Here is a 26,931-nt window from a genome sequence, read left to right as displayed (position 1 = left end):
ATAGTTCGTGATACTCGTATTGAACAAACAACAAATACTTACTGGAACCCTGAACTGGAAGTTCATTCTGGTAATATTTTATTATACTCACATTTTTGCAGAAGTTAAGGCAATAAAACCTAATTTAATCTGCCCGTAACTGAGTATTTGTACCCATAAAGTGATTAAGATGAGATAGTTTTTTTTTCTGGCGTTTATTGGATTTTTTATTGGGTTTTCAATAAAGAACAATGAGGACAAAGTATACATTCGAAGGTAATTACAAATCTAAATACATAATTTTGGTTGCGGCTATTGCTCCACAAAAGCTTAAAAAGCTTGCGGTGCTCACGACTGCAGTCGTAGTACCGGACATTCTAACTATAGTACCCATACATATTGATAGGATAAACTGCGCAAGAAAGACCATGCTGCTAACAACCGCTATATCTGTACCCAAGCCACGAACAATAGAATCCAATTTAGGTGAACCAGATCCGTCAAGCTCAAACTGAAAAAAGGATATAGAGGACAACAATTTATAAACTGGAATAATAATAGAGTATCCTAGATTTTATTTATATACATATGCAAATATCTTCTTATATTAAATACAGTACATAAACATGAGATGAAGCAATGAGTAAATTCTTAGTTCTGAGAAGTGTTTCACAGTGTGTAGAAGAGCTACTAATTGTATTAATTTTGCTTCACTGCACATTTACACCAGGCATCTTTTTTTCGTCAAGAGTTAGATTAATTAAAATTTTTTTAAGCTTCCCTCATGTCGGCATTAATTTGATCCATTCCTTCTTCAATCCTGTCCAATTGCTCTGAAAATAGTGTATTAGGTTTACTTTAGATTCTAAGTTCAAAGCAACCATCTTATAATAGTTTAACTAGTTAACCAGTCGAAACGGATGCTCAGTTAAGTGGCGCGCACTTATACATATGTAGCAGTATTATAGCTTATACACGCAATGGTAGTATTTTGTCCATCCGTCCCCTCGCCCACGTGACGGGTATCTCGAGTAAAAAGTGTATATTGCTGAAAACTTGTAGGTATCTGAATCTGCAATTTAAAATGATGGTTTGCATGTCGATATAGATATCCTCTAAATGGGAGGAAAAACAGTTTTATGACTAGCTTTTTCATGCCATAAACGCACTCGGAAGTTGTCGCTTGTTAGTATCAGAGCAGCGTTGTGGCTAACGTTAGCATGAGGTCTTTTTCATTTTCATTCCCAATATTAGGCCTCTTCTTTTCGCCAAGCGCTAGCAAGTGGCGAATAGATGAAGCAACTGGCATAAATGCACATATACTGGCAACGCGGGAATAGAGCTGCCTTAAATTATATGTGTTAGTAAGGCAGTGAGTTAAACCAGTCTAATGAGATACAACCATACTCACTAGCGGCGAATCTTGCTCGATAACTTTGTTGTTGCTTTCGCATGCAAATGTTTCATTAAGTTAATTGAGCATAAAAGATAGCGATTGTTCGAGCTGTAATGATTGCAGCAGTGCTATTTTTTACAAAGTGACATCACGTTCTGCCACAAAATTTTTGCAACAATGCCGACGTCACGCCGTCTGTCAGTAAAATGTTGACAATCTATTGGTAATATCTAGCTAATCAAGCTCAATATTAAAGTTTTCACTGCGGAATTAACATGGAAAAGGAATTACTCTCATGATAGGCTGCCTTCTTCTTTTTGATTGAGACGATTTTCGCCGAGCTTAACAAAGGCCGTCAGTCGTTTCTCATCTTACCACCAGCTGCGGCAATGGCAATGGCAAATCTCCGATTGTATTTCTGACATGAAAAAGCTCCTCATAAGAAACCATCTGCCGTTTGGGGCCTGTGATTAATTACATATTGCTAAATGAACTCTTGTTGGTAACTTACATATGTATGTATTTTTAAAGCAGCGTGATTAGAACTTCCGCAACCTCTATTTGAAAGGTACCGGGATCAGCTTGTCAAAATGTCCATCTTTCACGCGCATTGTCCAAAAAAAAATGCTTTTGACATCCTGATTTAAGCGGTACGTTAGGATGTATTCCATATCGTGTTAGTCCTGGACATACCGAGCAAGTTCTTGCCCATAAGAACACACTTTTGAAAACGAAATGCAAATACATTTTTCCTCCACTGTTACTCAAATTTACTAGAGTTAACAACCCATTGTCTTGCTAAGGGGGCCGATTTGTCAACTCCAAACTTCAAAAAATGTATTTTTGATTTTTTTCTTTCGTGAAGAGCTTGCGCTTGGCCATGATCAGATTAAAATTGTTAGTACTAAAATTGTTAATTTTAGTGGCTTTCTTGCGGCATATAATTTATTTTATATCGAAACTTCGGTTTAATTATTTTTCATTGATAGCTTACCCTTATAAAAAATACCAAATACGTTCACATTGCAAATAATTAATTTTTCGATTTTTGTCCATTAAGGCGGCACTGTGCGCCGGTTGGGATGAAAGTTATATCTTGGAATGAATGTTTTTTCACTATACCAACAGAGTTTTGTTTCGGAGCAAATAGATTGTACACTTCATATTAAATGACCTCATGCATTAATACGTACAGAAAAATACAAATAGTTTAAACTTTGTCTAAATATTGAATACAAATGTAAATAAATGCATGTAAACATTTAGAGGGAATAATGATTTTACTTACGGTACCCATAGAGTGATAATGTGCAACCAAAAGGTACGGCATAGTAAATAAAGTGGAGTACATGACTCCCGCCGTCCAACTAAATATAATTACGCTCGCTTTAGCTCGAGTCAAAGCCATTAATGTCATACCGACGCTATAGAATAACAATCCGCCAACATACACCACTTTTGCACTGAAATAAGATTAATACACTCATGATTTTATTATGAATTATCAAATGCACAGTAGAGCAAAAAAAATTGTTTATACTTTTCTCAAATGCATTTATTTTTTAATTTATAATAAATTTTCTCGTTTAAGTTGAATTTGCTATTTTAACCCAATCGATCCCAACGCTACCTGAGAGCAGTTTCGCTAGTTTATAGGCTAACCAGCACAATTCTTTTTGGTTATGTTTGATTAACAGTAATAATAATGATAGTCACTATCCGTTTGCACAAAGTGCTTAGTGTGGGTTCAGAATTTAGCAAGTCCTTTTTAATATACAGGATCCGGTACTCGAAGTGTAACCAACTTCAGACCGCTCGCGCCACTGATGCACGGGTATCAGCTGTCTGTTAGTTGGCTAAATGATAGTCCATGACAGTGGTCGCCAACCCGTCGATCGCGAGCTACCGGTAGCTCGCAAAGGCAATTCTGGTAGCTCGCGCTGCTCACGTTGCAAAAAATCCAAAAGTCTGAAAATCATACCAGTATTAGCAAATTTCAGAAATTTTCATAATAAATAGATAAACAGCGGCAACACTGCGGTAAGCGATTTCGCGCCGACAAACACGACGCGAAGTCGCGTCTCCGTTCTAGGATCGGCTGGAACCGATAAGCGTGTTCGAGAATTGTTTGGCTTTATATATACGCAATGCACGTCGACATTGCGCTCAGTTTAATACTGAACGGCATTAACAACGTTCTGCGTGCAGCGGTTGGGTTAGAGTTCGACACATTATGGCAAGCAGTAGTAAGAAGGCGAAGACATACCATTTACATTCGGAATGGAAGGAACAATACTTCTTCACAGAAGTTAAAGGCAAAAGTGTTTGTTTGTTATGTAATACATCTGTGTCAGTTCCTAAAAAAGGAAATATTGAGAGGCATCATAAAACTCTACATTCGAATTTTGAGAAGGCATTCCCGTTAAATTCTGCCACCAGAAAAGAAAAACTGAAACATTTAAAAATCCAGTTAATTGGACAACAGTCAATATTTTTGAAAACAATCGACAAAAATAAGGCTGCAACTGAAGCATCTTATCGTGTTTCCCAGATAATTGCACAAAAGAAAAAACCTTATGAAGACGGGGAAATCATAAAACAAGCATTTTTGGAAGCTGCAGATTCTTTATTCGCCAACTTTAGAAATAAAGACGAAATAGTGTCTGCTATAAAATCTATGCAAGTTTCTGCTAATACAGTGATGCGGCGAGTAAAAGTAATGAGCAATGATATTTTTTTACAGTTAAGAAGTGACTTAGATAACTGCATTTATTTTTCACTGCAAATGGATGAATCAACAGATGTAGTTGACACCTCACAGATGGCCATATTTGTCAGGATGGCTTTTAGTGATTTTACAATTAAAGAAGATCTTTTGAAGTTTATTCCACTCAAAGGACATACTACTGGGCTAGAGCTGTTTTCTCATTTAAAAAAATCTCATCGCTTCTGAGAAAATTCCAATATTAAAAATGGTAGGCCTGACAACTGACGGTGCTCCAGCTATGGTGGGTTGTGATAAGGGGCTCGCGGCGCTATGTCATAAGGATGAAAGTTTTGCACAATTTCTTAGTTACCACTGTATTATACATCAGCAAGCATTATGTGGAAATTTTCTAAACTTGAACAACGTTATGAAACTGGTGGTGAAAATTGTGAACAAGATTAGAGCTCAAGCGTTACAAAGAAGATTATTTAAAACCTTGGCTGATGAAATTGACTGTCAATACGGAGAGCTACTTCTTCACTCTGAAGTGCGATGGTTAAGCAGAGGACGAGTGCTCAAACGTTTCAATGATGTCCTGCCTGCTATACTCCAATTTTTCAAAGAACGCGATGAACCGATTCCTGAACTGGAAAATTCGACTTGGCTCAGAGATTTTGGTTTTCTTGTGGACATTGCAGAGAAATTAAATGAGCTTAACTTGCAGCTTCAAGGCAGGGATAAAGAATTAGCGGAAATGATTTCTGATATAAATGCATTTATTACGAAACTTGAATTTTGGGAACAAAACCTAAAAAACCGCGATACTAAGCATTTTCCTATTCTTTCCGAAAATATATTCAAAAATCTATTAGAGCCCTATGACAGTAAATATCATATGGAAATAGTTTCTAACTTGAAGGAAAACTTCAAAAATCGTTTCAAGGATTTCAGCAAAATTGCTTTAGTGGCGCAATTTGTTGTTTCACCCTTCATGGACATTGATATACAACAGTTTGCAACTTGTGTTATGAACAACTTTGGCGAAGACATTGCTGTGACAGAAATGGAACTGATTGCTTTTCAAAGTGACTTGACTTTAAAATCTTTAGGTTCAAATACAAAATGTATATGGATTTTAGTAAGTAAAGATAAGTATTCAGTTTTATGTCGTGTTGCGTTGAAAGTGAAAGCGTTATTCAGTTCAACTTATTTGTGTGAATCTTCTTTTTCCAAGATGAAATTTATTAAAAATAAATACCGCAATCGGCTTACAGATATACATTTGGATAACTGTATTCGAATGACTGTATCAAATTATACTGCAAATATTAAAAAAATTATCGATGAGTCAGAATGTCAACCTTCTCATTAAATATGCTCTTTTTATCTGCCCATATTTTATTTATATAATAATGTACTATTACTGTTTTGTTGTTTTTTTATGTCATAAGTTTATTATATATAGAACGTATATTAGTAAAATAAATACATGTATTGTATGTCGAATATAACTGTGTATTATTTAATTTATGTTGGCTTGTGCAAGTAGCTCGCCGTTTATTTCAAAATCTTGAAAGTAGCTCAACACATTGAAAAGGTTGGCGACCACTGGTCCAGGGTATTGCTTACACGCGGAAGCATTTTTCCGAGACTTAACGCGAAAAAAGAAAATCAGTAATGGATTTCAAACGTAATAGTTAGGTTGCATTGTATTTGGCTGGAAAATGACAACCAGCGATTGTTTGTGTGCTCGAGCACCTTAAAGTAAATAAAGTTTTTGTTTATCGCACCATTACTCGTTGACCCGATTTACACGAGGAGACATCTGGAAGGGAGACACTGGAAATTCTCTTTTGAAGTTTCATTCGCGTTCACACGGGCAAAAATGTTTCCGCGACATTTTGACATTTAACACTTTAGCATCGTCTGGTTCGGATGTATTCTAGCACGCGCTTACATGTAAAGCAGAGAGCGTTCGACAACAGTTTCTTAAATATATGAATGAAAAATGCAATCTGGTTAAATAATAAATAATTTGTTGTTTTTTTATTGAAATATATTTATAAATTCTTATACTTGAATAAAAAAAATTAAATTAAAAATACTTCATATGTAAATAATTAACTTAAAACTAGCTTGAGTAACTAGAAATGCGAGGAAAATTAGAATTCAACATAAACATGCCCCATAATATATTTTAAATTATACCTACTTTACTAGCAAAAATAATCGTGCATTTCCCAAGCAGTGTTCGGATGTTGCTTGAAAACCAACACATAACTCAGAACCTTCTCCCACAAAAGAAGAAAACGAATGAAGCAACTATCAAAAATTGGAAAGATTGGAAATACGAATAAGAAGAGCAAAGCGTGTCGCCGAGTACGGGAGACAAAATCCCTTCTCTCTTCCCCGACCGTCCTTCGCCACCGAACAAAATGTTTCCCTTCCAGATGTCTCCTCGTGTAAATCGGGTCGTTGCAATGATACTGGTAGCATCGCAAAATGTCATGGAGGTGGTCATCAAAAGACTGCAACGTCACGTGAAATGGTTCAAAATGTAAAGAAACGATTTTAGCGAAATTGCCGACGAAGTGCCAATCAAATGGCGAAAGAACTGAAAATATCTGACCCTATCATCCATCAGACTTGAAAGAGCGAAGAAGTTGCTTTGCTTGGCCGAAAGTCGAGACAATTTTTGAAATTGAGCAATTCGTAAACTTCCAAAACGATATGGATTATTTGACCGACCGTTCATATGAGCATCCGAGTCCTCGATTGGCCACCAGGAGACAGTACCCGCCAAAGGTAATGGTTTGGGCCGCTGTAACCGCAGATAGGCGCTCTCCAATCGTTTTCATCGACCCTGGTGTCAAGATAAATACGAAATATTATCGGGGGTTGCTTTGAAGCCGTGGGCAAACAAACATTTCGGTGGCAGACCATGGACGTTTTAACTTGGCACCATTTCACAAAGCTCGAGTGAACGAAGAATGGCTAAGAAACTACGTTCCGAACTTCATAACGTCCACACAATGGTTCTCAAATTCACCAGACGCGAATCCGATGGATTATTCTCTTTGAGCCATTTTTGAGAGCAAGGTCCGAACTAAAAATACCTGCAAGTCACATTCGGGCAACTTGCGATTCGTTTCTGGACCGTCTCAAGGCCATAGTCAAGGCAAAAGGTGGTCATATGGAGAAAAAGTAAATTGATTCTTAATTTTGTATTATTTTCACACACTTTTTACTTTGAATTGCATACAAGTAATTTTCCAAACTAAATGTATGGTCTTTTTAAGTGGTTACACTTCGAGTGCCGTGCCCTGTACAATTAACTCTGTAAATGGAAAATTTGTGTAAATGGAAAATTTTCCAGAAAACGTTGAAATAAATAGTGATTCAGAGATATACTGTTTCGAACAGTTTTTAAGGCATCATTGCCCAAATTTACTCATAAGTAACTTTCTATGGCTTCCAAACAGATGGGCTATGCCTCCATGAACTAGGGAAACAAGTAGAAGCACAATGGTATCAAATTACATCAGACTAAAACTCAGTGGTTGCCGGAGTCGAATGGGTTAGTGCGTGACTACCATTCGGCAATTTGTCTGTTAGTCAGGCTAGTGCCATTATAGGCATGGACCTGAGCGATTTCTTTACGTGCTAATGTTTTCCATTTCGCTTATTCAATAATTCAATTCTTAGTCATAGTCGAGTTAAAGTAATTTGGTATTTCATGCTCGGGGTTTCGAACCCGGGTGCTACCTAATAGCTTCACGCACCAACCCGTTCGGCTAACATAATATACAAGCCGAATAATATATAATAACATAAAAAATATATATTATACATATACACACACTATATATGTTTGCGAATCTATACGATCTACATAAATGTTACATATGAATGTTGCTATGAATTCTAGTAGAAATGACGGTTTCTCAATCAAACCTCAGCATAGCTGCCAGAAAAACAAAAAAAAAATTTTTTTCTTCACACGAGCGTCAAACGGTTTGACAAAAACTAAAAAAACCCATATACAAGCTCTGTGTGAGGTATCAATGTTAAATCTGAACAGATCGGATGAGATCAATTTTTTCCATGCTCTCTCTTTCTCACTCTCCGAAGCTAAAACAGCAAGCAACCGACGTTGTCTATCATCATAAATATCGACCTCCTGAGCAACGAAATGCCTAGTTCTTATGCATGGGGACGAATTCACTGTCTTGAACTCTCCTGCAAACTTTCATAGACAACGTGATGTTCTTAGCCAATCCAGCACTTCTAACCCTCACATGTTCATGCTGAAAAAAATTCAGAAAGTTTAGCCAATAACTGTTACTGTTAATCGGCTTTCTGCGAATTTGAAAAATTAGCTGATTGGCTCACGTAACCGGTGTCATGGCAGAGCTTTGTTTACGTAACTGTACGACTGTGTTGGAGATATACGAAAAAAATTAACAAGCTCTGATTGGACGACTGTGTGAATATGTGTGAAACGAGCGGGCAGAATTCTGCTGCCGAATCCCCGATGGTGTGGAAACGGAAGTTACTCGCTCGATTTCGTTTTTCAGCATAGCTGAAATAGCTGGTAATCTATCATTCTTGACGGATGTTGACTGATTCTTTACCAAACTGGTCATCTCGAGTTACAACTCTAAGCTTTGGAGAATCGACTATGAAATGCCACCACGTCCATAAACTTATATTATTTGTACTTGCTATGATGATTTGCCATCAGTGACAGAATAATAAAAATATAAACCGTACTTTACCTTTAATATACGTACTTTACCTTTAATATATACATATTTTTTCATGAAATTGTTTTCTGTAACAATATATTTCTATTTTTTTCAATTCAGAAAATTCTATCTCTCTATTAATAATACAAATGTGAAAAATCTTACCTTAACTTTTGAATCAATTTTTCGATTATTAGAGAGTAACACGCACATGACAATGAATACATTGCCATTCCCCAGCAGCCAAACCGAACACCTTCTTCATATTTGATTTGCGATAATGTGCCTTCAAGAGCTTTGGGATCGCCCATATAAACTGCTTCACCCACAAAGTCCGTAAAGTACAACGAATAGCAGACGTGAGCCATCCAACAGAACAAGTTGGTTAAGCAGACCATCCGCAATGAGTGTGGCATATAAATGACCGAGTATAAATAATTAGATAAATTTTCAACTGTCTGAAGAGGTACATCAGTTATGCCGTCCTGATCTGGCTTTGATGTGGGCATATAATTTTGATCGAAATTTGTCTCCAAAAGGTTTTCGTCATTCCCTTCAAAACTTTTCGCTTCATTCGACTGTCCTTGAAGTTCCAATTTGTCCCCATTTTCCATTGAACTGTTAAGCTGTGATAAAATGAAATAAGAAACAAATACTGTTTTCTCAAAATTGCAGCTGTAAATAAATATTTATATAAGTGTATATACCAATGACTCATTGCAGCTGTGACCACAATTGTATAATATTTGCAACCATTGTCAAAGTTGAAGCCCCTGATTCAAGGTTTTCAGCACAATAGGAATACGAATTATTAGCTTATTGGTTGGATAACAATCTTGAACGCTTTTTTAGGGATTGTAATAGTATTTTTCTTTTGTAGTGGAATGGTTAGTGCATAACTACCATTCGGCAGAGCCCGGGTTCGAATTCCCAGTCATGAACCACCAAACAATAGAGATTGTTTTTATAATAGTGGTTGCCTCTGGGCAGGAAGTTTGCCTTTCCTTCCACTGCGTGAAAAGGCTCCTCCTAAAAACCATCTGCCATTCAGATCAGATACTCGTAGTTTGGGCCACAAACAGCCAGATAACGCTCACAAATACATATTTCGATTTCATTATTATGCTAAATAAAACCGTTAAGAAACAAAATTATACTTATAATACCTTGTGCGCGTAATAAAAATTGAAACTGTGATGTGGCTGTTCGAAATAGCGCAGTTTAAGTTATATCACAGCTCGAAGAAACTAAGGAGCGTTAAAGGTGGTGTCACTAGACCAACAACAATGTTTTGTTCGTTTGATTGTCACGTCAAAGTATAATACAAAGAATGAATTCGCCTTGTTTCATTCGGTGTTGATAGCCACATGGACGCGGCAAAAGAAAAAACAAATCAGCCGATTTACCGATACCACCTTTAATAGATTCGCGTAAAAAAAACACTGTTTTGAGCTATGATGTAGCTTCGCTGCTTAAACATTATAAGTTGTTACTGAATTGCCTTGATTTCATGAGACTTGTGGGCGAGATAAGAAATTTTTGAGCATTACTGATGTATACAAACTTGTAAATACTATAGGTACATACACATACATATATATAGATTATTCTTACCATCTCGTTGCTACTCGCTATTTGATTCATGGAGCCGTATGTTTCCATAAGTGGATCATCTGCGTCAAGTTTTTGATGCTTCCCATATTTAGTGTTGGTGAGAACCCATAATGGAATTTCTTTAAAACTCGTTATAGTCAATGTTACGCAAAAAGCAAAAATGAAGGTGACCAAGGTGAAAACAGTTTTTATGTGGCCGCCAAGTTTTTTCCCTAAACCCAAACAAAAAAATGTAAATGCTACAAAACTTATATTAGTATAAATACCAATTACTGTTGTATCCCAATCCACGGCTCCCATTGAGTATCCCATAAAGCCGCCTAAACCAGCCATGATTGTAAAAGTAGAAAGTCCTCTAACATGATCCTCTAATAAAAGCCTTAAAGTCATAATAAATATTATACGAAAAGCAATTGTTTGTCACCTGGAAGACATATATCTAGTAAATATGCTCGGGAAGGGCTTTGACATGCGTCCGCATCGAAGTCAAGGAGAACTGTTCCCAATATAGTAAAAAAAATTCCCCATGGATGTTTATTTTTTGCTGAGACGCTCTGTTTATCTTCTGAAGCAGTTACTGGAAGTGAATGTACTTTGAGGTTTGCGTTTGTTGTATTTACAGCAGAATCGAATGGTTCTTGATAGTCATCACCGAACCAGTATCCCAAATTTTCTCCATTAGGTATTAAAAGAAGTCCTGTTTGAAATTTATAATAAAGAAGACAAAATTCTAATGATGTAAGAATAAAATACGGTCACTGCAATATTATCAAATAAAATTATTTTCATTATTTTTGTTTTTTAAGGCGGATATATTATACAACATCTTTGGTTTGCCCGTTTGGGGCATAAGTGAAAAATTTATCCGGAGTACCAAGTTTAGAGCAGGCCACATACATATGTACCTACATATATATATTTGTTCATGAAAAGCACGTGGACTTTCATTGGAATACGTGGAAATCATTGGAATACGCAGAATCTGCACATTTCTATTTGCCGCCGATAATAGTTGCGGCAATAGTATTCGGCATTTATATGCTAAGAGTTTAAAAACCCAATTTGGATCAAGACCGGGATGATAGATTGTAAGGTTTCATGGTAAAAAGATGTTTAGAGGGTGATATTTAGCAGACCGTTATTCGGCTCTGAGGGAATTTCTCAGAATCAGCAGATGGGCTGACGTCACTTGATATGTGTTTAAAAAAATTTAGCTTATGTTAGTGTTATACGAAAAAAATCAACCAATGACACTTCGTTGCCATCTGAACAACAATGGATTGGACGAGTGTGTGAATACATGTGAAATGATCGTTCAAAATTCGGCTGCCGAATCTCCCAAGTGACATAGCAGCCAAAGTTCCCCTCACAATTTTCTTTTTCGCCATAGTTAAATAGCAAACCTCGTCAAGGCTGATAGATTAAGTTTATCAACAAATCGTTCCGCCTAACCATTTGACATTGGGTAATATAGACTTAAGCAAACATGTTGAGTAGCGTATATTTGGAAATCGGTACCTAGAAAAAAATTCCCTTTAAATATTGATGGTTTGGGGAATAGAGATCGACTTATTTATCACTATTTCTGGCTATTTTAGAAATAATACCCACTGAAAGGCCCTGCGTAGTCGATGTGTAAGCATTGTCATGGTCCATCAGGTGTAGACCATGGTCTTAACGTTGTTTTTATTGTAAGTTTTACTCTAGATGAACATTGATGCAATCTTTTACAAAGTGTATTATGTTTTTATCTATTGCGGGCCAATATAGATAGCTGTGAGCAATCGCTTTTGTTCGTTCTGAAATTCGTTAGAATTAGCTTTTTGTAGGTTCTAGCTATCGCGATCTGATTGCCTACCATTATAAAGGGTCCACCATATAACTTTACGGAATTAAAAATGCTATAAAAAAGAAACTACTCAATATTTTTCCAAACTGTTTCTTTATTTTTAAGTACAATCCTTCCGGTTAATGATGGAACACAACTTCATTCATATGGCTGCCTCGGCTAGCCATGCACCATCCCATACGATCGGTCCAATTTTTCAACACATTTTCGATTGTATGCGGTTGCATTTCAGCTATGACATCGCGTATGTTGGTCTTCAGTGCTTCAATTGTTGCTGGTTTGTTGGCATAACACTGGTCTTTGACGGCACCCCAACGGCGTCAAAGCAAGTAATGCACATACGTGACGGCAAAGTAATGCACATACGCTTCATTCGATGCTTGCTTCTTCCCATTGCCGTACGTAATTTTCGTACACATTCTGCAACATTACCATGATTTTCAAAGTAATGTCGCAATATTTCCCAGCGTTCTTTGAGCGTATACACATCCATTTTCGTTCAGCGGAAGAATAAAACTAATTTTCTGTCAAATCAGATGACAGCTAAGTGTTACCATTCTTCAAATAATATCTAGTTCAAATCCGTAACGATAGATGGCGGGCCCTGTATAATCTTTGGCAACGGTAATATAATTTTTTTCGGGCAAGATATTGCTTCATGTCTACATATATATTCTAGAGCTTTTTGCAAAACTCTGGAAAATTTTTCAATACTGGATCTCTTGCAATTTCGTTTTATAGCATTTTATGTGTTATTGGAGATTTTCCTGCATTTTCTGTTAAAATTGTGTTTACCTCATTTTCTAGTTTTGGCCAACGCTACGGCGGGCAGAATGTTTTTCAGAGAAGCATTCTCTGATGCTTGAGTGTGCCAGAGGGTATTTAGCGACGCAAAGGAAGGGAAGGGAGAGACGATGAGCGTGAAGCCACCCCCGCAAAAATCGGGTGTTAAGAGGCAAAGCTTCCTTCATTAATGGACTCAAAATTGATGAGGGACTGTATCATTCAGCGAAGTCACTAAGCGGGCAGGTAACGTAAGGTAACGTCCACTTTCTGTGCGGTTTTCATGAAGGTGGTGAGTGCCGAGTGGCACTTTGGCACGAGCGCCGATTATCGATTGGATTGTATGTGCAGGGCGGAAGTGGCATTGGGGCGGGAGGTCTGGAAGGGAGCCAAGCTGGAAGTGATCATAATGTATCTGCATCAGCGCTTGCGTGTGCATGTCTGGTTCTTTTCCGAACCTCCTATTCCAAAGGAGACGGAAGAAATTCACCGTTAGTGTAACCCGAAATTTATCACACACACCGGGAAGGTGGTTGTGGTGAAGAGGTCCGAGGAATCGGCAGACGCTCATTCTTCTAAATACAGAGTGCCTCGGACCGTTCACTGAAACAAAAGGGGTAATCATCTATGGCTTCGAGAAGGCAGTCCTAAAAGACGTTAACGGGGTCTGACTTCAGCTGCAGGCCACTGTTCGACAGGACTGAGAAGGGGAGGGTTCTGGCGTAGGACAGAAAAGCTTTGCCGCTTGAGAAAAGTGGATCCGATTCCGAAGCTGTGACTAAGCACTAACAGTAATCCGGAGATCTGGGCGAAAAGTGAATTATTGATGGTGTGTAGGTGTGCAGATAAACCAAGCTCCTGCAAACTCATCAGAAAGGTACTCAAAACATTTTTTTTTTTTTGCAATGAAGACATTATAACGGTGAACCTAAAAGGCCATACCGGAGAACTTTGGCCAGATTTTATGGCACACAAGAACGAGGTGGAGGTAGCCACAATCAAAGAAGCAGTTGATTGCTTTGTGTGATTACTGTTGATTGCTTTGTGTGATTACTGTCAAGGAGGTAACCTTTGGTAAAAGTGGGTTTCACGTCAATTCATGAGGGCTGAGTTAGTGCACGAACTAGCAAAGTTCTGAGATGCGTTTGGGTACGGTAGACCGGGTGCGTTCGAGGCAAATTTTAAAGCTAACAAAGCTGCAGCTTTACAAATTTGTGGGTGCCAGTTTAGAATGTAGGAGGATGAGTTGAAATCATCTTAGTATCTTTTCCTCAGCTGCCCTGCTCTCTCTGGGCTGAGATTCAAAAATCTCGGCTCTCAATTGTTTGCTAAACCTACGGTTAAACCTTAATTTTTAACTCTAACGCTTTAATTACAAGGAATAAGCGCGCCAGTTTCTTTCTCATTCTAACACCCGCCAGTTGGATACATTATGGTAAATAAAGCCAAGCCCTTCTCCAACTGATCTCTTCTACGCATAGGAGGTTTTCCTCTTCCTTTGCAGCCATCAGCTGGTACCGCATTTATTACTTTCAGTACCGTAGCGTTTGTATCCATTAGAACGACATTAACCAGCCAACGAAACCGCTGGATCTTTATACGCTACTCGCCGTCGGAAACGTGCAAAGGTCCAAAAATCACCCGCAGAATCTTTCTCTCAAACACTCCAATGGACATCTCATAAAGTGTCAGTTTTGTTCGTTGAGAGAGGACTTTACTGTTTACTAGTTTCTAAATGTGCAACTCGTATTTTCTGGCAACTTCTGTCTTGTGGTCTGACATTCATTTTTTATTTTAGCACCTCATTCCTTTGGTGTTGTTGCCAGACTTTTCGCGAATGTGTATGATTAGTCGCAATATGTAAAATATTTCTACATATGTTGGAAAAATACAAGGTGAGACAGTTCTAACGATATCTAAGCTGAAAGAATTTCTACAGAGAGCTCTACGATAGGAAGATCGAATGCATACTTAAAAAAAGAAGGGTTGCTCTTAGTGAATGCATCACTCTTCAATTTAACTGCATAAAGAAAGCGACCCGCTTCAAATTGTAAATTGTTAGACCTCAAGTAAAAGCTGCATTGTCATATACGATAAAATTAACAGTCAATTTCTAAAATTATAGCTTTAAGGATTTCAGCTATAATATTTTACCAAGGTTTAGGACAAAGTTGCATAAAAAAGTCGGTTTCATAAAAATGTAATACCATAATTTCGCTCAACTTTAAAGACCCAACACTGGTCAGGTCGCCATAGCTTAAGTTCAACTGCAGCACTTCTGAGTGAATCCCGCTGCCGACCCTATTATTTCGTCTTGAGCTGTCTTTCCCTCAGAAGAGGATGGGCCTTGAACCGAAGTGTGGGACCAGTGCCAATGCTATGCGCAGTTTTAAGCCCCTTCTTTTACCTATAGTCGTTTTGCACGCATATAGAGCAATGGACGTTTTTCTGTACATATGTACTATATCTTAGATGTTTCGGTTGGATAGTTCGCTTCATCAGTTCTTAACGATGGGTTGAGCGTACCGAGAGAAGTGCGTTTATGAAAAGAAACTGGCAGTGACGCTTTGTATTTTGTCCAGTCAGTTTTCCTCCTATTACTATAACGTGACAGGGTGACAGAATATAATTCGCAAACGATGTTTCTTATGACTCAGGGTTCTTAGACAAAACGAGTTTCTCCACCGTATTTGCCTAGGCGCAGAAGAAAAGATCGAATGCTACCTTTGAGTAATGCAAGTTAATTTGTAAAATCCGCCTCAGTTTCAGAAAGAGGGGGGTCAATTTCTATTGGTCCTAGGATTTCGCCCTCAGTTGTAGCAGGAACAGTGGGATCAAAGTTTGCTTCCTCGGGTTTAGACACTAGGAGTTAGTCTACCTGTAGACAAAGCCGACGTAGGCGGAGCATGTGTTGCTTTCGGGCGCCAAATTCTATCTAGTACATTCACTGAGAGGTGGATCTGAGGTTCACTTGTAGTGCTTTCTGAGAGTCTGCAATGGACGAGGTTAAGATGCCTGGAGGAGAAGGTCTGCTCTGAGCGGTGCCCATATACCTTCATCGGTTCAACATGTCCACCCGAGTTACTTCCCTTTATCCTCGCCAAATCAAACTATCCTTCACTCATCGGCGAATAGTCTTGCATTGCATAGGTGGATAAGCCCCCTAGGTTCGCAGCTTACTAGAAATATCAGCCCTATGTACAGCAACCAGGTCTTTCCCAAGCCTTAACTGTCACACAGAGGAGATGGCCCTTTTGTAGTGCTTGATTCCATTTTTATCGCAGCCGGTATCTCGAATAATCGGTTCCGAGCCAAGGTATCTCAGAAGAATACACTTATAAACTTCATAGAAACCCATTATATGAGAGAGAATGGAGATATGTTTCCATTCTTCGTTAAGTGTGCCTTCACCACCTCGCTAAAAGCTTTGGGGGGCCAGATATCTTTGCCTTTTGGAGGCCGGTTTCTTCCGCGCTGAAGAGCGTGGAGCATCGAGAGTATGCTTTTCGTCGCTTTCCCCTACTTAAGGCTAGTCGCTCGTAATGAAAACTTGTTTCGCTCTAGGTAAACTAAAGTTGGCATAATAATTTAAGTGAATAATGAGTGAAAAGAACTTAATGAAATATTGGTACCACAAATATTATTTAAGAACTCACTGAATAAATTTTCGGATCCATTTTAGCCGAACTTATCCATGTCGTAGGTTCACTGTATATTTATTAATTACTTTACTTACCCATAATAACCCCCATTGATAATAAAATTATGAATGGTCTTCGTCTACCCAAATTCAGCTTGCAGCGATCGCTCATAGAGCCTAAGAGAGGGCACGCAAAGAATCCTACTAAAGGTGATAATGCCCAAACCAATGTCATATGTTGATGTTCTATACCAATTTTCAGTAAAGTTGGTGAAACGAACGCTGTTTCGGCCGCATACGAAAACTCAATTCCCATGACGGCCGCAGATATTCTTACCAATTCCAAACGGGTTTTATGCCTGTTAAAAATAAAAAATAATAAATTAGAATCCAAATTTTTTTGAGTGCGAAATTTATATATTTTTGGGTATTTAGCAGCAGATGCTGGTAGGCAATTACTCCGTTAAAATGAAATTACTTTATGGTAAATGAAATGAATGATGTGAAGAAAAAGTTTTTTTTAATAGTTGTCGCCCCTGTGGCAAACCTGTATTTCTGCAATGAAAAAGCTCCTCGTAAAAAATATCTACCGTTCGGAGTCGGCTTAAAACTGTAGGTCCCTCCATTTGTGGAACAACATCAAGACGCACGCCACAAAGAAGGAGGAGTTCGGCCAAACACCCAAAAAGGGCGTGAGCTCCAATTGAAGTCACTCACCATCTTCCTTTTCTCTTTATTCATTCTGTATATATTTAGGTAGTGTTCACGGGACATGCAAAATTACATTTACAAAGTGGTGTTCACAGGACAAAAAACGTATGGCTTAATAGAACTTTTGTGGATTTACTGGCAACAAAAACTGAGTGGATGAGATACTAAAAGATAATAAAAGATACAAGACAGTAAAGGGGAGACAGGAGTCGCCAGAAAATACGAGTTGCCAAATCTAGAAATGACGATAGTTATTAAGCACATGTATGTATACAAATAGAGCGAAGGAGACTTACTTGAGTCTTTCTCCCCTCAATAGTGGGCGCTCCGTTGGTGCTCTCTGACAGGGTGAAGTGCCTGGAACTTATACTTGACAGAGGGCTAACGTGGAAGTCTACATTGAGGAGAAAATTAGGGATGCAACAGTCGCTTTGTATGGATGTAGGGGTGCTATCGGCAAAAGACGGGGCCTCTCGCCTAAAGTGACGTTTGTTGTACGAAGTCATTGTCTGATGGAACTCGCTGGAAGGGATGACATCAGTTAAGAAGCAGGAGATGATCCAAAGGTCTGCCCTCATTGCCACTCCTCCTACCCTAGTGCTCAAAGCTATGCTGAATGTAGCACTCGTAGACATTGCCGAAAAAACTGCCGCTGCACGCGCCGAATCAGATTGAGGTGTTCGGGCCATAAGCTAGATTTAAGGTACGGGCACTCTAATGTTCTTAAAAACTTTGAGTTTATTCTTATGGTGCTGGATCATTGTACACCCTCGCTAGGTCTGAGCGGACCATTCATACTCCCTCAAAGGAGGAGTGGCGGTGTGCAACATGTGAAGGCAAGGCATGGCAAACATGTTTACGGATGGCTGGAAGTTGGACGGAAGAGTTGGTGGGGGCTACCCATCAGGCTCAAATTTAGGTTTCTGGACCACTGTAGGCTATTCAGTCGGAGATGGCCTCAAGTAAGGAAGCTGGAGATTGGTTATTTACTTCTGTAATTACTGTAAAATATGTATATATCTACTCCGACAGCTAAGCGGCAATTAGTGGCTCGGGCTCGTTGTTTGCACGTTCAAAATTAGTCGGGGAATACCTCACTTCTCTCTAGATGGCATCCGAATACTTCGATATTAGGCTCATTTTGGTTCCCGGTCACAGCGGCATAGAGGGTCTGATGAGCTGGCTAGGCAGGGGACCCTCGATATGGTTTCATCGCAAAATGAGAAGATTGGGATTCCCTTAAGAATCTGTGGTGTGCTTCTAGAAAGATGGACTTCGCATCAACTCAGCGAGCGCTGCGCTAGTGCGCAAAAGTGGAAAGTCACGAAATCCTTCTGGACACGGGTAGACCGGGGGCGCTCGAGAGAATTTCTTAGGTTAACAAAGCCGCAGCTTTCGAATTCGGTAAGTAAACTTACCGGGCATTGTCCGTTAGGTACCCATGTGGTGACCCTTGGGATTTTTTCAAGTCCTTTCTGGAGGACTGGGTGGAATCATCTCAGCACCTTTTTCGCCACGTAGCATTGAAATTGTTAATCCAGTTGTAGCATCCGGAAGGACAAATTGGATCAGATGGATCGAAAGACTCCAAAGTTACGACTTCGAGATCGAGCATCGTAAAAAAAAACAACATGGAATTGCTAAAGCTCTATGTCAGCGACCTTGTGTTATAGAGTACAGGCATTGTTCCAATGTCGAAAGGTCCGAGGGGACAGTTGACATCAGATTAATGCAGTTGCAACCCGATGATGAATGGGAACCTAATGCTGTAAAAAAACCCGAAATGACGTTAGAAAGTAAGACATATTGGGTGCAATGGAATAGCCTTAAAATTATTGATGGGTTCTCCATCGCGTATGGGAAAACGAAGACGGAAATCATTCCCGTAATCTGATCCCACTTCCTAAATCCAGAATTACGCGTTTTAGAGAAGTTCCACAATGGGCCAAGCGGAGGTCATCTGGGTATCACTAAAACGCGAATATGCTGGGTAAATTGAAGGAAATCAGTTGCCGAATGGATTTGAAATTGTGTGCAGCATAATACAGCGAAAGATCTAAAGCAGAGAAGTCGTGAAAAATCTTTCAAGTAGGATTGGCTCCTATATCAAAAGCTAAAACTAAAAAATCTAAATTAAAAAATTATCAGATGAAAAATATTCAAAAAAACTTTAAAATTTTATAAAAGTATTACCACTGACTTTATATACTGAAACTTATATTGATGGTTTAGTTATAGAGTTGAAATACAACTAATACAATTTTTGCCACTCGACAATTATTAAAAAAAAACTCCTTATACAAATGTTAAAAATAATAACAAAAACATAAGAAAAATATTACATTTTTGCATGAAAGCTGTTTAAAAAAATCAATTAAACCCTTAACATAAATAACTTCAATCAAGGTCACAGAGAATTTGCGTGCTTGAGCTTTGATTTTAAAATAACTACTATTCTAATACTATACCAACATTTAACCTTTTACTTGCAGTAGTAGATGGTTGAGATATTTTGTCATGCTTTCATTTATTGCATTTAATAGAAAAAAATCAATATACTCAAGGTGAAGGCAGTATAACAAAAGCAAAATTTACATGTATTTGTATTTTCTTTTGGCTTTCAGATATTCAAAGGAAATTGATTATTTCTAAGGCCGATAAATTCGCTTTGACAGAAACAATTTATTTTCAAAGCATTGTTGCTAATTAGAATGAAAAACACTTTCATGTCCAAATTGGATAAATGTACATATGTAAAGCAGAAGAAACGAGAAATGTGTGCTACGCGTCTCACATTTCAGAAATTGTAGAACTATAAAAGGCGTTTGCCCTACGTTATTCAAAATACGCTTAAAATGTCTGGGCGCACCACAGTTTGATGGTTTGGAAGATATCTCAGCAGTATGAAAATGCCTCCTTCAATTCGCAATAGAAACAAACACTTAACTAATTAACTCCTCCGAACCCGTCCATGCTTAACTATAAGTTTTACCTAACCTAACCCAATTTATAGAATTTCAAACAATTTTAATAAAAAACTAACAATAAATTTATTAAATTAAAATTAACCCCTTTTGTTATTAAACTACAAAATAAATAAAACTCTTTCAGTAAAAATTGAATATTATTAATATTATAATAGTATCCTGCTAACCTCCTCATTGCTTTTGCACGGTGCAAAAACAACAGCACAGAACCGAGTACGATGGAAGAGTCTTGTCGAGACCCTATGCTCCCGAGAGGAGTGAACACGAAAAAATAACCTTCTCATTGCTACCAATGTAAAATCCTCTCGCATTTTTAACATTATATTCCATTGAAAACTTTAAATGCTTGTATTTTTGTTTACTAGGTCAGGTTAGTTTATGGTGCTAGTCGGTCCGTTGTGATACTGATACTACTGTACAACGCGCGAACCTTATTTATTTTTCTTCATGGAACCATTTTGTGGCTCTTATGAAGCGCAGAATTGGTCCTATCCTCACTCCAGACAGTTCCGTAAGAGAATTGAAAAAATATTTACCTAGAAAGCCTGCTCTAATTTTAGCTAACGCTGGACAATTGCAAAGGAAGTGCACCACTTTTTCTTCCTCATCTCTAAAACTTCTACAATATTCATGCAAAAAAACTCCTAGTCTCAAGGAATGTCTACCAAATAGCCAATGAGCACGACCTTCAAGATATTCTATTCTTGAAAGGCTAAACAGTTCCCTTGTCTTTTTTTATTTATTTTCGACCATAGTAACTTCGCTGTTACGCATGTGCCTTAATCTCTCCGTGGCCTATTGACTTCTTGGATAATGTTATTCTTAATTATTAATTTACTCGTGGCCATAGGCATCCCAATGGTACTTCTATCACTGAGTACTTGAAGAGTAGTACCTTTCCTGGCTAGCTCACTGGATTTACAATTTCCCTCAATGTCTCTATTCCCCGGAATCCAAATAAGGCTGACCTTGAATATGGCACAAATATAATTTAGGGCTGTCTGGCATTCCTGTGAATGTTTATTTAGATACATAGCCACTTTTTTTAGCTAGAACTTCTGCCTAATAGACGCTGCAGTAGTCTGATAGTCAAACATGTGAAATTGAAATTTGAATTGGTCGAGCCAAGGAAGACGAAGAGACCAGATTTGGTGCCTCCTAAAATACTCAGGCTCTGCACTTAGAGCTCTGGAACTACCAGGGAGGGAAGGAGAAAAGTATCAGAGAAAGAGATAGGAAAGAATAGAGATAGAGGCAGAGACAGTTAGTCCTGCGAGAATTTTCCAGATTCTTTGGTGAATCTGTAAATATCCTTCAGTTTTAGAGAACGAATATTACTCATTCTCACGACAACGCACACTGGGCCAGAAGACCCGAGTGAGTGGCCAAAACTCTGTTTTCTTAGGAAAAGGCCATAAAACCGATTAAAACCACGTTTATTATAGTTTTTTCACTCTATGAATGCGAATCCGAAGTCAAAATTAAAAAATTCAAAATGGCGGATCCAAAATGGCGGACATGAATTTTAAAAAATCCGTATTTTTGCTTCAAACTCAGAATCTAGGGGTTTAGAACAAAGAAAATACGTCTAGAATTAGCTGTACTCATACACCCAGGATACACCGCGAGGAGGATTCTAGTACGATTTAGTATCCCAATTTTTTTTTTGTAATTTTTAATTTTTTTTTTGTAATTTTTAATTTTTTTTTGTAATTTTTAATTTTTTTTTGTAATTTTTGTAATTTTTAATTTTTTTTCTAATTTTTTGTTCTAATTTTTAATTTTTTTTAATTTGACTTAATTTTTGAATCTGCATTTAAGCTCAATTTATTCAGAATCAGAAGTTTCTTCTTCTGATAGTTCAAGTTCATCTAGAAGTTTGTGAACGTCATTAGACGCAATCATTTCATGATCGCGTTCGGCCTCTGTTTCATCTTCCGATTCATATTCGTCTTCATTTGCACTGGCACTGCTATGATCATTTTCCATATTTTGAGTATCTAACAAAAGTAACTGTTTAACTTTTGCTGAAAGTGGTAAAAGTCTTCTGTTATTAGCTCTAGACAACCTGTTCATACTAGACAGTAATGGATCAGAAGTATCTAGTAATCGATTAAAGAGATCCTCTAAGTTTGTTTTCCTATCACATTGTCTACTGTGCCTGAGTCTGAAGTTTCTGTAATCTTTGTTTCTCGATTCAGATGCCTCTTCTCCATATACACCAACTGGTAAAGTACAATGTCTTATTATTTCTCCAGCATGAATCAAGATTTTATGAAGAGTTGCTGGCATTGGATACCAAGGATACAAGGTAACATACAAGCTTGCAGTGGTTGACCGAACGATCTGCTGAGAGTCTCTCACTCTCTGAGGTACTGAACAGTTCTGGATCTTTCTGGACAAAGTTCAATCTCTGTTTTTGGTCTACTGCGCATTTTATTTTAGTGACTATGAGCTCCTGTGTAAAACTACCGACGCAATTATTTTTCTACTATGATTCTGACTGTTGCGCAGTTAGAGTCATAGCTTGGAGTCCTAGTTTGACTTGTGCGCTATCAGCTCTACTCTGTAGCTGACAATGTTTAACTACATAGTTAGAGCAGAGCATTATTTGGGATACTACTGCTGCTCTGAAGTAGTAAATGCAAACACTGAATTAAACTCGATTTTCCCTCGGTAGTTTTGGCTCAAACATTAATGGGTCAGAATTATTTGAGATTTCTCTCACACTAATATCGATATTTCAGACATGTTTATGAAAAGGCGCAAAAAGGCGCATATATACCTTATTTAATACTTCTTTACGAACAATTTACATTAGTATAAAATTTAACTCATTTGATAGGGGAACTTCGGGGAACTTTGTTTTCAAAGTAAGTCATGTATGAATAAAAAACAGATTTTGTTGATTAAATGTTAAAAAAAAAAAACTTATTCAACATAAATACACATGGTTTCAATTATAAATTATTTTTTGATATCCATAAAGAAAAGTTATTGACGATAATAACATCTTGAGTAGTATTTTTCACAACAACTTATTGATAAACATTGTTTGAAAGTGTTAAAAATCGAACTAAAACTTTGACTTTGAACTGTTACATAAAAAAAACTAATTGATAAAAACTAATGAAACTTCATAATTTGGTGTAAAAAATTACTCAAAATAAGATGATGTTATAAATTTCCTGTTTAAATTAAGTCGAAAATTTTTATTTTTGGCCACTCACTCGGGTCTTCTGGCCCAGTGTGCAACGGAGCCCAAAACTCGTAATCTTGCTCTAGCAAAGTGCTCAGTGCTATCCGTCTCCTCCAAGTAAGGCAGGCACATTGGGTCTTCATTGATTCCTATGGTGGTCATATGCTGACCCCATGGGTTGTGTCCTGTAATAATACCGACCATCAACCGAGCGTCTTTCCTTCCAAGTTTTAGTAGAAAGTTTGATAGTTTTCTGTTCGGACTTGTCACAAAACACTTTGCAGTTCTGCAGCGTTCTAGACCGGACCATCGCTCTTTATGTAAATTGCATACATAATCGCTGATCCAATTCATAATTCCCGCGGAACTGATTCCGATTATTGTCTCTGGCCCTTGTAGGGGAACCGCCGATCCACGGTTGGCCAATTCATCGGCAATTTCGTTTCCTTAAACACCGGAGTGTCCTGGAATCCATATAAGTACAAGCCTGTTCTGTCTTGCGACAGAATTAAGCTTCTTCTTACATTCTTGAACAAGCCCTAATTCCTTCGAAAATACTCCATAGCCAACCTTATCGTCTAGCTTGGAACCGTTTGTATAGAAATTTAATTCCCCTCCTTTCTCCATGGCCTCGATGTCTGCCACTTTCTTCTTGAGGGTATGCTCGTCTTAAAGAGTCTGTCGAAGTTGAGTCAAGGAATATAATGGTCTAGTGACTGGTTTGTGAATATTCAGAGCGTGATGATTTAGTGCAGGCAAGTTAATTACTGATTTGTGAAGTGCTCCCTCACATTTTATTCGGCAGAAAATTCGTTTCAAAATACCATCATATTCTCCGTTTTTGCATTTGTGATTACGAGACCTGATTACATCTTCAATTCTCTTTCATGCTCCCCACGTTTTTCATTTTCTCATAAATTGCTTTTAAACCAGAAATTATAAAATATATATTCTCCAGATAAATTGTTCAGTTATGTCCCAAATGGAAAGGCCAAAAATAATTTGTATCCGTTTTCATAGAGATACCATACAAAATTAATAAAAATAATTTTGTTTAATGAAGCGTAGCAATGCATGCCGGGTAAAATTTAGTTTTTGAAGAGTATTTAGTATTCATCATCAACCAGAAGAGAATAATAACGAAAGCGGCTCAGGGAGGGTTCAAGAGAAAGATTTTTACACCTTTGCATGTTGGCGACGGCGAATATGGCAGACGGTGAAACCATGAGGTATCTGTACGGCGGCATAGACATGTGCAGCGAAACCGCTGACTACTCCATATCTTACGAATGCCTACAAACACTGTGACCTTGAAAGTGTACTGCTAGTAGTAGCAGAAGAGTACGAAGGCTTCCTTTGTGTTAAAAAGATCTAGTGAAGAGGAGGGCGTCGGTTATCACGAGGAAGAAAGTACTGAGCGGCTCTGTTGAATTTGACTAAAATCTCTCAGGCATTTAACACGCCAATCATTCCGTAGATACAATCGCGTTTTGTAATAACAGGCAATGGCAAACCTTCAAGGGCATTTCCGCCATGAAAAAGCTCCTCTAAAAACCATTTGCCGTTCGGAGGCAATATAAAACTGTAGACCCCATTTATGGAACAACATCAAGGAGCACCTCACAAATTGGAAGAAAAGTTCCACCAAACATCCAAGAAAGCATGTAGGTGTTAATTATATGTTTATTTTATTAATTTTATTATAACCATTTTTTAGTATTTGTATTGTTATTCTAGTTATCTTTTATTAACTTTATTCACACATTTTGTTCTTTCACATTTACCTGTATATATGCGAATAGTCCTGAGCTGCGCTTGCATTCCCTTTTAAATGATCTGTTGCGGTATTTTTTGCGGCTTCAAAAATATTAATGGAATTTTCTTCCTTGAATTTTGAAATTCTCTCTTTTAGCGAATCGCGCCAATCATGCAGACGGCCAGATATTCCTTGGTACTCATGCAATTTCTCCATTGAAAGTTGTGTGTATACAAACTGTACAATATTTTTTATAAATACTGTTTTAACAACAGCTTTCAACGAAATTTAAATTTATTACAAATAATTATTTTTTTTATTTTTTACACAACTGGATTTCATTTTAAGCATTTTCACTATATTATTATTGTATATTTTTTAAATTATATTTTATTTTATACAGAATGCACGAAAGAAAAAATAAATGTAGGATTGGTCCTGCCGATCAACTAAATAACATTTACAAATATTTATTGTATGTATTTCTAATCATATGTATATATACATATGTATATAAATATGTATCGCTCACAAGCATGCGCTTAGTTATTTTTGATTATTGAAATTATATTCCCGAGTAACACAGTGTATCACACTTGCACACACTTGCATTGCAGAACCGTCTTAGATGCATCAGACTTGTAATGTTTCCAAATAAACAAGTAGCTTTATTTTCGCCCAAACTTTTGAAATCTTTAACAATGTTAATGTTTTGTACAGGGTCTTTGTCATTGAAAGGGGAAAATGGTATATTCTCTTTCATTTGAAAAGTTACCACCCACCGAGTTACTTATGTATGTATATTGCTCAATTTTATTCGTATATGCAAATACATCCTCACACACGCCAGCGCATTTTCTAACACACAAAATTCTAAATTAAATTACAAAGCTATTTTAATAAGTACGACAACATGGGACACAATATTAGGGTTGAACGAATTCCCGAACAAATGTTTTATACTCGTCCATCGAAAAGATACGAATTTATTACATTGGTTGTAGCAAAGGAAAGAAATAGTGTCAGATTACATAGCGATATCGTCGTATTTGCTAAACATTTAAACTTTTTTTTACGAGAAGACAGCATCGAGAGTCTTACCCCATTAGTGTGGGACTTTAACCCGAACTAAACCTCCTAGCGTCAAAGTACCGATCACCCCGGTACAACCGTATTCGTCGGGAGGTGGTTTGAGCACTAAACTCAACGTCCGTTTTGGTCCTGATGCAATACGTCGAAAGTACCATCTGCTTGTTACCACCCCAGGTCATTCGATGAAAGAGCCACCCCTGTCATAACAATACTCCCCCACCTACCATGTCTCTGTCCATACCATGGAAAGGTAAGTTTCTATGTCCGGTATCGTCAGTTTACCTATATCCAAATAAATCAATCGAGAGAATGGTCCTACGGCACAACCGTAAGTTACTACGTCGCACACTGGGGATTTTTGTACAGAGATGCGGAAAAAAGTATACATCCCAAAAAATATTTACATTTTTACTACTAACGAAGTTGTATATATTTGTGTAAGAAAAGAACATGTTTAAAAACTATTTTTT

The 26,931-nt window shown here is 37.7% G+C and overlaps 1 protein-coding gene across 2 annotated transcripts; it reads right to left on the bottom strand.

Moving 5' to 3' along the window:
- Nucleotides 1–185: 185 nt before the first annotated feature.
- Nucleotides 186–26,140, bottom strand: LOC129253009 (proton-associated sugar transporter A). Of its 2 annotated transcripts, XM_054891222.1 has the most exons (9): nucleotides 25,902–26,140; nucleotides 25,398–25,818; nucleotides 16,813–17,075; nucleotides 10,869–11,141; nucleotides 10,711–10,812; nucleotides 10,445–10,656; nucleotides 8,996–9,456; nucleotides 2,664–2,838; nucleotides 186–490 (listed from the first exon to the last, which is right to left on the bottom strand). In XM_054891222.1, exons 2-9 carry the CDS (start codon nucleotides 25,583–25,585, stop codon nucleotides 260–262), a joined length of 1,905 nt encoding a protein of 634 aa, XP_054747197.1. In that variant the 5' UTR covers nucleotides 25,586–25,818; nucleotides 25,902–26,140; the 3' UTR covers nucleotides 186–259. The 2 variants fall into 2 exon arrangements, with proteins under 2 accessions (XP_054747197.1, XP_054747196.1); XM_054891221.1 differs by having other exon boundaries at nucleotides 25,398–26,140.
- Nucleotides 26,141–26,931: the final 791 nt, after the last annotated feature.

The sequence above is a fragment of the Anastrepha obliqua genome, chromosome 1 (assembly GCF_027943255.1).
Source record: "Anastrepha obliqua isolate idAnaObli1 chromosome 1, idAnaObli1_1.0, whole genome shotgun sequence".
Taxonomy (NCBI): Eukaryota; Metazoa; Arthropoda; class Insecta; order Diptera; family Tephritidae; genus Anastrepha; species Anastrepha obliqua.
Note: the sequence above shows the minus strand (reverse complement) of the source record. Positions and strands in the feature narration are given on the sequence as shown.